Consider the following 15,521-nt stretch of genomic DNA (forward strand, 5'->3'; position numbering starts at 1 on the left):
CCAGACCACCTTGATTTTATGCAGACTTTGGAATAAAGATTCTCCTGCCAGCTTTCTCCACATATCTCAACTTCTTATAAACATGTCACTGATTAGGAAGGCTGCAGCTCTGCACTGAACTTTTTAAAAACTCAAGTTTGCACATGGATGCTCATAGAAAAATTATACCTAGGAATGGAGATAATCTGTGGAAAACAGGACGTTCTCAATAGCATGCAATTAAAACACGAAAATAAATAAGCTGCAGCTGTGATTACAACAGCTTAAATTCCAAATTTAAGTCACAATGCTCTCAATTTAGAAGAAATTTGTACTCCGTGAAACAAATGTATTTTAATACATTTTTTTCTTACTATGAAGAAAAAGAGTTCAATTACTGAAACAGAAAAATATCTGAATAGCCAAGTAATAAGTTGAAAAATCGAATTTTTTTTCTACACAGTCACAGTAACCACCAATAGGGTCAAATAGTTCTAAAATCTCTATGGCCATTGTTTCCATAATGCTACAAATTTTACAGTTCCTTTCATACAGCAATCACATAAACCCTTTCTAACTTGATTTTGAAATTCAGGAAAATAAGTGTCCTCAGTCAATTGTTTTTTTCACTTTCAGTTAATATTCCAACTGCATCCATTTATTTATGCTATTAGGATTTTTAAGCACTCCTTTGCAGGACAGCATTGTTCTCAAATGTCCAAACTTATAGACAAGAAAACGTTATATTTAACTTAAACAATGTCTTTGTCACATTTATTAAAATCCCTGAATCTAGAAAATCTGTCTTTTAAAACTTAAAAGGAAAAAATTATAATATTAAATTATCCAGAAAATAATACCCATCTCTGATAGGACATTCAGTGAACTAAGGCACTCTTCCTCAAACTTCTCCACTGAAAAAACCCATAACAACACAAAATACCATGGATTCCCATATTCTGATAATATAGTCTTAAGTAAACCAAGTAGAGAATACGAAACTTCTTTGTAATATTTTCTGTTAAAAATCCTTGTGAGTTGTGTTTTATCTCACAATATTCATTTTTATTAAAAAATTTTTATATGTTTTCCCTCTAAAAATCTTTAAGTTAAAACTGGAACTCCAGGAAGATGCACCAATTTCATCCCAAGGCTTTGAGTATCTACCTGACATAATGCAGTGGTCACTAACACCCCAGTACAAGAAGGACGGTCCAAAGTTTGATGTACTCTAATGCATTTCCATTCGCAGTAATTAAAACACAATTTTTTCCAGTCTATTAAAGAGCAGAGTTTATCCTGCCTTGAATTATTAACTTACATTTTCATGTTTCATATGTTTAAGTAACCGCAGTTCTCTGTAGGTCCTTTTGGCATGAATAATGGACTGAAATGGTCTGGATAACTTCTTCACTGCAACACGTAACCCAGTTTTTGTGTCAAAAGCAGCACTAAGGAAAAAAAACATAAAAAGCTCATCATCAAATGTTATCTAAATATATTAAAATCAGTATTTATAAGGCTATTTCATTTCCAAATTAAATGGGTCTCTAACAAATTTTAAAAGTATAAAGATAAAAATTAAAATGACATATAATCCCACTATCCAAAGTAATCTATTAATTATTTTTGGTGTTTCCTTCTTGTCTTTTTTTCTATGCATCTAAATCAAGGATCAGCAAACTTTTTCCGTGAAGGGCTGGATAGTAAGTATTTTAGACTTTGTGAGGCTTAGGGTCTCTGTCTCAACTACTCAACTCTGTGCTTGGAACTGGAAAGCAGCAGATAATAAATTTTTAAATGGATGTAGCTATGTCCCAATAACACAAAACAAGCAGCCACCTGATCTAGATGAGCCAACAGATTGGTACACAAAGAGCTGGATTCTGTCTTCTTGGCCTAGGCCTCAGTGTCACCTTGCCACCAAATGCTGCCTGATCAGAGGCCTTGGAAACCACCATGTTTTCAGGACAGTGAGTTGGCAAAAAAATTTCTTGAGCACCTACAAAGTATTTGTCACTTTCTAGAAGCTGAGATACAGTTGGGAATAAGTCAACATATCCCTGACCTCAGGGGATGGGGGGAGAGGGGAAGAGCAGAATAATAAAATAAATTTCAAACAGTGATGAATGCTATGAATAAATAAAATAGAATAATGGGATAAAGAGCAACAGAAAGCTGGTGGAGTTATGCTACATTAGCTAGGATGTCTGAGGAAGTACATTTGAGCTGAGGGAAGTGAATGATAAGAAAGTAGCAACCATGTAAAGATATAGCAGAAAAGAGCCTCAAGCAGAAGCAAAAATTATTATTAAAATTTAGTGAGTCTTTATTATCATTCCCCAGTTGACAGATAAGGAAACTGAAGCACAGAGAGTATAAATAACTTGCCCACGGTCACAAAGCTAGAGAGTGACAGTGCAGGAAGTCTGGATCCAGAGCTCACACTACTATTTTCCTGTGCTGCCTCTCAGAAAAGCAAGTGCAAACAAAGGAAAAATAAAACAGAGGTAGAAAAAATATGGTGTGCTGGAGTGACAAAAGAAACATGGCCTGTGTAGGTCGAGCACGAGGAGCAAGGGGAGCATGGAAAAGAATGAGGTCAGAGATACAGGCAGAGGCCAGATCATACAGGACATCTACAGCAAGATATGATGTGTATTTTAATTATTTTTAGAGACTGTTTGGGCTAATTCTATCATGTCTCATCCTCCTGTTTACCTCCAGTCTCTAATGGGTACATCCAAGACTTTCGGATCATCTATTCTCACCAAACTCTCTTTCCCACATGACTCTGGCACCAGAAGTTCCCCTCCCTTCACTCCCAAATCCTTACCCTATGTCCTTGCTCTTCAACTCCCAATTTGTTAATAAACTCCTGTAAATCTTCACTTCTGAACCTTTCCTCCATCTCCTTGCTTTAATTGAAACCAGGCTGTACTGTACCTTGAAGACACTACTTCTCTTATAGCTGTGTTATTAGAGTGGGTTCTCACTCTCATATGCCACGTACCTCACAGCTAGCAGGTGGGGTACATGTCCTCCTTGCCAACTGTTTCCACTTCCAGACCATAACTTTCCCTTTGATTTACACAAGCTCCTGCTCAAGACCATCTCTCCCTCTCTGTTGCTGTTATCCACTGACCTGGAATTTTCCATCTTAAAGTCCTGTCTTAAAGTCTCTCGCCCCTCCCAACTTCTGTCATCATTCCTGGCAACTTCAGCATCCAGGTGGAGGGCACGTCCAATTTCCTGGCCTCCTGTGTGACCCATCCTCTTCAGCTCTCCACCTCAGAGTCTGCCTGCCTACCCGCAGGCTGAGTATTCTCCCCTCTCCTCTGCTGGGAAGCCTGTTGGAGCCTCTTGGAGCAAGGAATGCCATCGGGTTTCTAGCTGACATGCCAGCAACTGGGTGTGCAAGTTCAATTCAGTGGAGAAGAAAGAAGACGCCCACTTGAGCCACCTGTCCAAGTCATTCTCCGCGCTAGCTTTCCAGTAATAAAGTACGTATTTTTATCTCTATTTGACTCCTGCATCTATTAAGCAAAAGGCAAACTAGGATTAATCAGTACCCTACAGACCCCAATAATCACAATTTATTACTGTATGTTTATTTACCACCCAGCAGAGTGGTTAAATAAGGACTGGGGCTTTGGTATTAGACTCTGGATTTTAATTCCAGTTCCGCCAGTTAGTAGTTATATAACCTTGAGGAGGTTAATTAAATTCTCTCGGCCTCATATATAAAATGAGGATAATGTTTATATCTAATCTGTCCAACGTTTGTTAGGATTAAATGTGATAACTTTTGCAGTAGGTTTAGCAAAGGGCCTGGCCATGGTAAAGCTCAAATATTAGACATAATAATGTCTGCGTTTTCCACTCATCATAAGCACCTTGAGGGCAGCAAATGTCTTCTGTTTTATTCAGTATTGTATTCCATAGGACTTAGCTTAATGCCTGGCACGTGGTCCATTCTCAATAATTGCTTTACAAAAGTATAAAATGAAATATGAAAGAAAAACTTCAACTTTATCATTTGGCCCTCAATTCTTATAAATTCAATAGCATCCAACAAAAAACTGATATGAATGTTAAAAACTTACATGTGTGTTGAGTGTTTATTATTGTTAGGCATTGGTTTTAATCTTTACATGAATGAACATCCTTATCATAACTTTATAAAAAGACATTATTATTATTCCCATTTTACAGATGAGAGAACTGAGGCACCAAGAGGTTAACTAATATGCCCACACAGACAGAAAATGGCAGAGCTGGGATTCAAATCCAAGTGGTGTGTTTCAAGCATGAACTCTTTAACCATAACAGAAAAGCAAGTTCAACCTAGCCAGCAGTTCAGTCCATTTTAAATATATTCTAATCGTATGGACTCTGTTTCTTTTCTAAAATGCGTCCCACTATAATTAATTGCATTTCATAAGGAAAAAGTTTTTCCTGTGATCTTACATTGAACTCAGGATAATATTAATGAAAAGTATTTCATAAGAAATAACTTTCACTCAATATACATTACTTTATCAAGGGGGAGTTTTAAATCTCTAAAGTTATACTATGACTAAAACACTAAAGGAGTCAATGATGTAATATCTCACAAATACCAAAATATCACTTCCTAAGCATTTACTGAAAAATCTCCTTCATGAGATTCTTTGTGGATACAAAAGAAACATTAAACGTAGTACCTGATATCAAAGAACTTAACCATCTAACTGGGATGATGAAACATACATGAAAACAAATAATGCCCAATAATACAGTGCAACTATTACACTTTTTAAAAAGTTGGGTTCAAAAATATGTAAGTTGGGTTTAAAAATATAAAAATATATAAGTTGGGTTCAAAATACATAAATGTTCATTGCAGCCAGTTCACAAGAACAAAACTAGAAACTACCTTAATATCTAATACAGCAGAGTTTAAACTATGGTACATTCTCATGTACCGTATACTGCAGCCATTAACAAGACTCTCCACATACTAATATGTACTTGTTATACTGCTGATGGGAAAGAGAACAAGTTTCAGAAGTAAAGAATTATCCCCATCTGTGGGGGAAAAAAATGTACACTCATTCAGATATATACACATAAGCAGAGAATAAATGTCTAATATACTCAGGACTTTTAACACTTTTGCTTTTTAATATATATTTTTCTATCCCCTGACTTTTTAAAAAAATGAGCTTATATCTTTTAACAAGGTTATTAGTAAAGTTAGAAGCATAAGTCGTCTGTGCTTCTGTTACCCTAAAACAAACAAAAAGAGGCATGCTTTCTAACTTTCATAAAACCACTATTGACAGGTATATTTCCTTCAAATGATCCTCACATAGCTATACTCAAAGTATATAAATAAATTTGTACCCACCTTACCTAAGCCATAAGCATTTTCTATTTTACTAAACAATCATTCACAACAATTTCAAAAATATCTGAACCAAAAACTACTCATTCTCTTATTGATAGGCCTTATAAGCTATTCCATTCATTCACAGACACAAATAATACAAACACTACTACAATGGACATCTTCATTCACATTGCCTCTTCCATAATTGCATGATTTCCTTAGAAGAGACTAATAGTTTCTACTTCAAAGGACACATACTCCCACATTTTAAAATATACTTTACTTACAGAAGAGAGCAAACAGGAATTGTTCAGAGAAACTGCTCTCTGCTTGTTAGTTAGTAATCCATCTCTGCTTGTTAGTTAGTATCCTTATGGCAGAAGTGGCTGAAGCAAAGAATATATGATCCATCCCCTCCCCCACCTGTTTAAGTATTTAACTTGCTCTGACCTAACCTGTTCTATCACTAATCAAAGCAATATTTGGAGAAAGAGGAAACCACATATTTCATCCTAAATTGAACATATTGTAATTACCCAAAGCAGAAATTTCTAATAATTTTTAAAAGATCATCTGATAAAACCAATTGAACAGTCAGAGGAGAAGAAATTCAAGTTATTGAATACCTGATCATACCACATATTATTTGGGAAACATTTCATTTAATCCTCATAACTTTGTGAGATAGTTATACTTACTTTCCAAAATAAGAAACTAATGGTCAGAAACATTAACAACTCACTGAATGGCATATAACTCATATGCAGGGGGATTCAGACTCAGATCTGTCTAATTTCAGTGCTCTTTTTCCAGGATGCCAAGCAGCCTGAGATAAGGACAACCCCAGCTACTGGCTTTGCCTTTATTATTACACTTACTAGTATTACAGTTGGGAAGATTCCTCTTAATCACATTTTAAAAACTGTAACTACAAATAAAACTGTGTTTTCATGAGCAACATCATAAAATGGAATTACCTTTATGAAGATCAGGTTCTCCAAACTATTGAATAAAATCCAGGACACATTGCTCAGTAAGTTTTTCCCCCAATTGTAAACTCATAAAGTTCTAAAATTAATTCATGCTTTATAAAAAACATTGCTATGGTAAAAAAAAAATTAAAGGGAGAAATATAAAATTCATTAAAAACAGATATTATAATATTAGACTGTCATCATCACGTATCTACTGTTGACTGTGAATCCAGTACCTGGGACAAAATAATATTCGTCAAATAAAATTAAATGTTTTGTTATACATTCATACCTGCCTCCCCTCTCCCTGAAAAAAAAGTGGCTTACTAGATTCTTAACATCCTAATTTTGTTTAATTCTAAGTTTACTTACATATACCCTGCTTTATTTCACAATGGATTTAAAGTAGCCTAGAACTATATACATACAACTTGACATAAGAATAAATGATTAGGGGAAAAATAAACAAGATAAATAAGAAATTATGTATGGGTGAGGTTAGTGCAAATGTTTACTGTGAGGTCCTTTCTAAATACCTGTTAGAGGTGGGCCCCAAATTTGGCTGTGAGCCCACTAAAGCCATCACAAAGAGAATACAACCAGTTAAGACATGAATCATAGGAACCATATAATAAAAACAAACCAGGTACTCAGAGAACTGAAGAGAGGCATAATTACTCCTGTAATAAAACCTGAGACGGTTCCTCCTGTGTATGTTTATGAAAGAGACACTGTATAATGTGGTAAAAATGTCCTAATCAACATCCTTACACAATTATAATGGTGGGTTTCAGATGGTTCTTTACTTAGAGCATCCATCAGTGGAGACTGTTTCATAAGGCCAAAATACAGTTCATTAGCAAAGGCAGGGAGGAGAGGACTAAACAGCATGGCACGCTGCTCTCTGACAGACTTAATCCAAGAGGAAATCTTAAGTGTTTCTAGAAAAATAGATAATAAGCTCCATATTCCTCAGACAATCCTCAAAGATGATTTCCATCAACTGAGCTTTTGAAAGATATAGAGACACAGGGACGTTGTGTTTATGTTCCATGACTGGAACCTGGCTTGGAGAGTGTTTGTGTTGCAAGGTAAAGGCAGATCAACATGCTGAGTGAGCAAAGGAAGAGAGACAACCTCTTAAGAAAGGTGAGATGTTGCCTAACCAGGACAACTGCCCACGTCCACAGAGCATGAGAGTATAAATGACTGCACCAGGATTTTCCTCAAAAAACAATTTGGGTTTTCCCCAACAAAATGAAGAATGAGCAATCACTTGGCAAGTATCTGAGTAATTTACGGAGATCATAAATGATTTTACAATTTCTTTTAATGGTCATAGACAACTTCTCTAATCCCTGAATGATGTTAAGGAAAAATGAACCGTCAATAATGGTTAAGAAGACAACATAATTTTACTTATTTTTGGAAATTAATGGAAACATTTATTTTTTAAAAACTTTATTTATTTAAATTTTTGGCTGCGTTGGGTCTTTGCTGCTGCGTGTGGGCTTTCTCTAAATGCAGTGCACGGGCTTCTCATTGCATTGGCTTCTCTTGTTGGAGAGCACGGGCTCTAGGCACGTGGGCTTCAGTAGTTGTGGCACACAGGCTCAGTAGTTGTGGTGCACAGGCTTAGTTGTTCTGCGGCATATGGGAGCTTCCCAGAGTAGGGCTTGAACCCGTGTCCCCTGCATTGGCAGGCGGATTCTTAACCACTGCGCCACCAGGGAAGTCCCAATGGAAATATTTAAATATATTAAAATCCGTAGTTACACTGAATTAACAAATTGTCATTAATACATTGAATTTATTAAAATATCTACATGGAGATAAATAATTTTCAAAGAGATGACATCTCTTCCCCATATAATTTGAGGTTTTCCAATTGAATTCAGGTTAATTGATAACAGTTTTCAAAATGTGCCTTCTAAATAAGTAATTCAGATGACTAACTTTGAACTTTCTCTTTACCTATAACAACTTGACAAAAATATCAGCAAATACCATACTGGAAATATTTTTCAGCACATCTCTCTCTACTACAGAAACCTACTTTTTCTTTCTTCTAAATTCAGAAAAATGTGCAAGTTTCACTGTACTTTTGATGCTTATGCTCTGCCCCTCCATTTTGGAAACAATGTCATGAAAATAAAGGCAACTTTATGCAAAAACAAGAACTCAAGTTTTAATTTGAGAACTTCAAAAAATATTCTTTAGAGTAGCAAGGGACTTAAAGTTGACTTTAAAAACTCTTACCATTTGAAACATTGCTAGCTCTCTTTTAATACCTTTACTAACTCTCAAATATCTTGTTTTAATGTCTACCTTACACTTTCATTTTTAAAATAAATCACAAAATGATCTACTTGCACTATATATAGTATTTTTAAATGGAATTCAATTTCTTACAATAACACTTTCATATTGATAGGAAGAAAATCAGATGTTATTAATACAGTTGTTACAAGTATGTGCAATATGACCAATCCCCAGCTTTTCAGTTTCTAAAAATTCTTCTCAGAGGTTAAAAAAAACACAAATGACACACGAAAAACCTTATTAATAGAGAAGCAGCCTGGAATGGAAAAAAGACTCATTTAATTGATCACTTACCTTGCCTTGCAGAAACTTACAGTTCAAGAACTTTTAGGCAAATTCAGTATTTTCATGAAAATCTCATTCAGACAGAAAAATGTATCTGTGATAGGATTTATTAGGGACATTAGCCATGGGGCTGGCACTCAGGGAATGGCAATATATATGCTAATACTTGCCATTCCTAACTAATCTGATCCAATTCCTGCTGCAAAAGCTTCTAAACTACTGGAACAAAAATGTTTTTCACAACTGCGTCCATTTTTACTAGGCTGATGAAAACTAACATTCAAACAATGTAGAAATTCACTTAGGCATACAATCTAAAAATCCCAAACCATTTGCGATTAAAATACACTTAATCTTCATTTGCTGAATGCTCTGTTTGAAGTAAGAATAATTTTGTAAGATATTTCTTCACTGAAGCTTTAAAAGCTACAGTGGTGTCAGTTAACATACATCTTTGATTGCAAATGTGAAGTATGTATCTGCATCAAGAGCAAGAGCTATCCCACATTGAATGCAAAAATATTACACATGGATTATTTCATTTCTTTTAAAGGGGATTACTTTCCAAAGCCTCATTAGAATGTTGCCACCACGGGTTTATATCTTCTCTACTTTTATGTGTTTGAAAATTTCAATAACAAATGTTTTGGAAGTTAACATTAAATAATTTTTAACTCCTTTCAAGCAAATCTGAAATACTGAACAGACTAATCATATATTACATTGTAACTATTTAGTATTACCATCAATCAACTTTGCCTTGCTGCTACAATTAAAAGTCTTGTACAGTAATAGTGTTCATAGGCTTCATATCCAGAAAAGCACCCTACAAATACATGCTATGATCATGACTAGAGATGTACATAACAGGCATTGATTGACATGACTTCACAACTTTTGGGTTTTGCTATGTCTGTGACTCTCCATCTTATATGACATATCTATCTATATCTATATCTATACATACACACACATATATATACACATGCACATATATATATTTTTTTATAGTAACACTTAAGAGTATTAATTATCTATCACTAGATAATAAATTACCCTCAAATTTGGTGGCTTAAACAAGATTTAGTATCTCAGTTTCTGTGGGTCAGGAATTCAGAAGCAGCCTAGCTGGGTGGTTCTAGCTCATGGTCTTTCCTGAAGTTGCAGTCAAGATGTTGGTCAAGCTAGAGTCATCTGAAGGCTTGACTGAGGCTGGAGGATCCACTTCTAAGATGGTTCACTCACTCGGTGTTGGCAGGCCTCAGTTCTTTGAAATGTGTACCTCTCCATAGGGCTGCTTCAGTGTCTTCTCAATGTAGCAGCCCTATGGTTCTCAACACAGGGCAATTTTACTGCTCAGAGGACATCTGACAATGTCTAAGACAACCGGGAGGGTGTGGTGGTGATGGAGGGAGGGGTGCTAGTGGAATCTGGTGGGTAAAGGCCAAGGTTACTGCTAAATATCCTTCAAAACAAAGAATTCTCTGGCCCCAAATGCCAATAGTACTGAGGTTGAGAAACTGCCCTAGAGCAGGTGAACTCAGAGAAAGACCAAAGCAGGAGTCACAATGTCTTTTATGACCTACCCGCAGAAGTCACACTCCATCATTCCTGCTACAGTCTATACTTTAGAGAAGTGAGTCACTAAATACAGTCTTCACTCAAGGGGAGGAGAATTAAAGCACCACCTCTTTAAGGGAGGAGTATCAAATAATTTTCACATCATTATTTTTAGCAACTTGATTTTTAAAAATCAAAACACTGGAAAATATCTTGCTTACTTTTGGTAATACTACATAAGTACTTTTTTTATTGCTCTAGAATAAAAACCTCTGAAATTCCACTTAACAAAGCTACTTTTACATCCTAGTGAATGGTCTCTGTTTGCAGTATTTAGATGATCTGATCTCAAAAAATTCTGTTAAGCATAAACATAGGCAGTCTGACATAGAAAAAAGTAAACCAGTAGTCAAAAGATTTCAGTTCTAGCTTTGGTTCTGGAACTTCCTAGCAAGTGATCTTGGCCAAACCTTCTATGAGCCTGTTTCCAAATCAATAAAATGGGGGTGTCACTTGCTCTGCTTATCTTACAATGCTGTTTTGAAGCTCACATAAGATAATTATGTATAAGTACTTTATGAACTATAAAAGACAAGTAGTAAATGTTCCAAGTGGAAATGAATGTGCTATTATATAATAGTTTCATGATCAGCTTCCAGCATGGGGTTTATCACATAGTAAATTCTCAACATGTATTTTTAGATCTCTTACTCTCAAATTTGAGGTTGAGTATATTTCTGAAATAACAGTAAGATAGAGCAGGTTATTAAAATATAACCAAGGACCCAAATCCTTGATCATTTGTTGTCATGTTACGGAAAACTAAAATATCGTTTCCTTTCAAGTTAAAATGCACATTTATTCAGCAGTTAATGGATAGGATCTAAGAACTACTACAATCAGAAACATAATGTAGCCAATTCTTTAGACACTAAACTGAAAAAAGAGGTATTCCTGTATATATTTGTTTCCCAATTTAGACAATTTAGACTTTGTTTCCCAATTTAGATGAAGGAGAGCAGAAGCTATAGTTTATTTATCTGTTTATCTTCAGGAACATAATGCAAGATTAGTAAATACATACCAAAGCAGATAGTTCCTGACCTCAAGGAATTGAGAAACCTAGCTGGGGAGTCAGATTAAACAGATATGTACATAAATTACTAGAGACTTTTACAAAGCAATATATTTGCTTCCTCCAATCCATTCTGTAACACTCCAATCAAACCAATTTTAAAATACTTTCCCTCCCTACTTTACAACTCAAGAAACTGTAACTAGCTCTCTATTGCCTAGAAAAATGCAGTTGCCTTAACCCTACTCCAGACCTAATTCTTAATTTCTAGGGGTAGGACCCAAGCACCTGTATGTTTAAGAGCTCCACAAGTGATTCTGAAACACAACCAGAATGAAAACCACAACGGGGTTCACCCTATCTGAGATACTACCCTTGTCAGGGCAGTCCATCTCATATCTAATTCTCTTAGTTATGTTTTCTCCTGTTACCTAAAAAGTTCCCTTTCTAGAAATGCTCCAAATACTACCCATCCTTCAAAACAACCTTCAGGGCTTCCCTGGTGGCACAGTGGTTAAGAATCCGCCTGCCAATGCAGGGGACACACGTTCGAGCCCTGGTCTGGGAAGATCCCACATGCCACGGAGCAACTAAGCCCATGTGCCACAACTACTGAGCCTGCACTCTAGAGCCTGTGAGCCACAACTACTGAAGCCTGCGCGCCTAGAGCCCGTGCTCTGCAACAAGAGAAGCCACTGCAATGAGAAGCCCGTGCACCACAACGAAGAGTAGCCCCCGCTCGCCACAACTAGAGAAAGCTCGAGCGCAGCAAGGAAGACTCAACACAGCCAATAAATAAATAAATAAATTTATTTAAAAAACAAAAAACAAAAAAAAACCCCAATCTTCAAATCCTTCCTTCATGAAACATGCCAACTACTATAGCCCACAGGGCCCTCACATCTCTGTATACATCAATACCTTTATATATACATATAGTTCACTAATATTTTATGTCTGTCCCTTTTAGACACTGGTGGGCATTTAACACTGTCAGATGGATGACCAACAGATTTCTTTCACTACAGCAAATCTAAAACATAAATATAAAAATACACACACATTTCAAACTTTCAAAATTATGTTGCTTTAATACCTAGTTATAGAAATCTTCAGGCAATTGGCTTATTCCCTGATTATAATTTTCATGACCACTGTCATTCATCAGTGCTAATGATAAGCTTCCTTCAAATATCAGTTCCACATATCTAAGGCTGAACCATACAAGTTTATAACATGAATCTAATCCTAGGGTAGTGAGTGCTGCATCTCTGAGATTGTCCTCAAGAAGTATGTAGAAAAATAATCAAGGGAAAGCATGAAACATTACCTTTCAATAGACTTGAAATCCAGAGTTAGACATTCCTGATATTACGTTTGGAAGTATAAATTTAAATGTACAGTATATGAACAAGACACTGTTGAGACTGTATCAGACAATGAATTCAAAGGGAATATGCACAGAAAGTATAGTGTTTCTTTTTGCAGGTGGAAGGTTCAAGTTATCCTATCTAGTTTTTACTCAGGGCCAATCAATCCAAATATATAGGGTTATATAAGCAGTTCTCAACCAAAGGTGATTTTGCCCCCAGAGGACATGTGGCAATGTCTAGAGACATTTTTGGTTGTCACAACTGGAGGCTGCAACTGGCATCTAGTGGGTAGGGTACAGGGTTGCTGCTACATATCCTACAACGCACAAGATAGTCCCCACAACAAAAAGAATTATCAACCCAAGATGTCAACAGGAGGAGTAACCCTAGTGTTATACTATATTTGGGAATGTAAGCACAGCTTGATAGATGCTCATAATACTTACTGCATGTTCTCTTAATTTGCTATTTTTTCCCTTTTGCTCCCTGTAGCATCAATATCATTTAATTTATTGAGACTGCTAATTTCAAAGCAGATCATTCAAAGCATAAGGCATTTAGGCCACTAACCTAGGTATCAGAAAATGAACCAAGCCAAACTTATAATGTCAGATGAGGAAATTATTAAAAGCATATCAGTGTAAGATACCAACATCAAAATTTCACTTCAATTTAATACTAAAATCATTAAGGAGTCATGTTTTATTATACCAAGTGAGAAAGATAACTAAGATTTTTACAAGCATTTGGTAGCCTGGAGAGGAAAACATAAATAGAAACTAGTATTCAAAAGTCTAAGTTCAAGAAGGTTCAAGCTACCTAAAGCCCTAGATGCAGGATTTGATGGAAGGCGGAAAAAAGAAATAGCTACTGGGGATTAAGAATAAAGCATTTATTTCTGGGAATAAAGTTATATCTACTACAGGGATAAGGAAATACAAGAATGAAGAGTTCAGAAAATACTTGGGTAAACCAGACACCTCAAGTTCAGTGTCACAGGACGGACTAAAGGCATGATTATTAGGGGCACATAATTTGCAGGTGAGAAGACGGTCACAGCAGAGACACTACCCCATGAGGAATTATAGGGCTGCGTTAATGATCTACAGGACACTTACTCTCATTGTCCCTTTCCTACCCTAAACCACAGCCTCCCTGAGCCCTTGGCAGATCAAAAGAAGAAGTTCTGACCTCTTGTGGGCACATGCTGATGTCATCGCTTTCTAGTTCTGAATCAGATGGAAAGGTCTCTCTGACACAGATTTCAAACACACATCCTTGCAAAAAGTTGCCCTAGATGTAAAAAGTGACTAGAATGTCACGCATTAGAAATATAAAGGTAGATTTGAGATGGCAACTGAAGCTGAAAGAATGCAGAAAAGAAAAGCTACTGAGGACTTCCAAAGCAATCTCTGAGAAAGCAACATAAATGTGTCCCTTCCAGACTGATATTTTCAAAAGCAGGAACCCTTCCTGCTTTTTTGTTTTTTTCAGTCTTTATAAACAGAATACCTACTACAGTTCCTAGCACTGGCCATACTGAATTAATGAATTTAAGAAAACAAAGAAGAAATTGGTTTGTTTTTTTTTTTTTTTTTCATAATGATGTGTGATGCCTACACTCTGGATGGTAAGCTTGGTAAAGCAACCAATGCACACTTGCAGGTAGACTGAGAGTAAGACACACACACTCACATACCTTCCATCGTGTCACAGGTGTAGTGACAATGCCACCAAGGCCTAAGAGGAGAAAGGTTTTGAGGAAAACAAGGAAATCTGTAACATCATTCAAAGTAACAGAAGCCAAAATGTTCAGGGTATAAAGTTACTCAGACAGCAGGCCTAGACAAAATAAACATTTGTTCTATTACCTTTTTGTTATGTTGTCATGGGAATCTGTGTTTAGGAACACTTATTTTCTGCAACTAGATGATAGAGCAGTGAAAGGGGGATGGCTTTCATAAAAGAGAGAAACCTGTATCTATAAAGGCAGAAAAGTAAATAAATCCTATGGGTTTTTATAGGGTGACATGTGTAGAATCTGTCAATTTATAAGATTTATTCAAGTTAACAGAGAAGTCATTGGGGGCACCTAGCCAAAACATTATTAACAGGTAACAATAATCCAACCTCTACTAAAAGTATTGTGATGGGGGCAAGGCAGAGGAATGTAAAGCAGATACAGGGCCAAATAAAACAGAAAATAAATGAGATCTTAAAAGTTGAAAGAAGGTAAAAATGACTTTTTAAAAATAACCCAATAGTAAGAAAAAAACCTAGAAGCCCAAAGAAGTTAGAAAACATTCAACCTGCCAGCAGGCTAATCTTCTTTTGTCAGAAGTCTAGAGCTAATCTCTTTGCTCCCTTCCTTTTGGCAACAGAAACCTGAAAAGTGAAGTTAAGCTCCACATGTTATTTAAAGAGCTGGACTGGAATATCCTGAATTTCTAGGGCCCACCAAAAGTACTGGCTCTGGTACACTGAGCCTTCTGGAATAAGAGTTGTTGAATACGGATCAGGGCTGTGCACCAATTCATCTGACTCCCCCACTCTACCCTAAACTACAGTTATCGCCTCTA

General features: G+C 36.2%; 1 protein-coding gene across 4 annotated transcripts in view; it reads right to left on the minus strand.

The window, feature by feature from the left end:
• MAPK14 (mitogen-activated protein kinase 14) overlaps nt 1-15,521 on the minus strand; it is a 71,230-nt gene that overhangs the window by 47,939 nt on the left and 7,770 nt on the right. For all 4 annotated transcript variants that reach the window (XR_009505749.1, XM_059938823.1, XM_059938822.1 and 1 more), the window contains exon 2: nt 1,301-1,430. Coding sequence is in view for 3 of the 4 variants with exons in the window: in XM_059938823.1 (XP_059794806.1) it covers nt 1,301-1,430 (130 nt within the window). In the remaining variant the exon portion in view is untranslated. The remainder of the gene's footprint in view (nt 1-1,300; nt 1,431-15,521) is intronic.

The sequence above is a fragment of the Balaenoptera ricei genome, chromosome 11, assembly GCF_028023285.1.
Source record: "Balaenoptera ricei isolate mBalRic1 chromosome 11, mBalRic1.hap2, whole genome shotgun sequence".
NCBI classification, from domain to species: domain Eukaryota; kingdom Metazoa; phylum Chordata; class Mammalia; order Artiodactyla; family Balaenopteridae; genus Balaenoptera; species Balaenoptera ricei.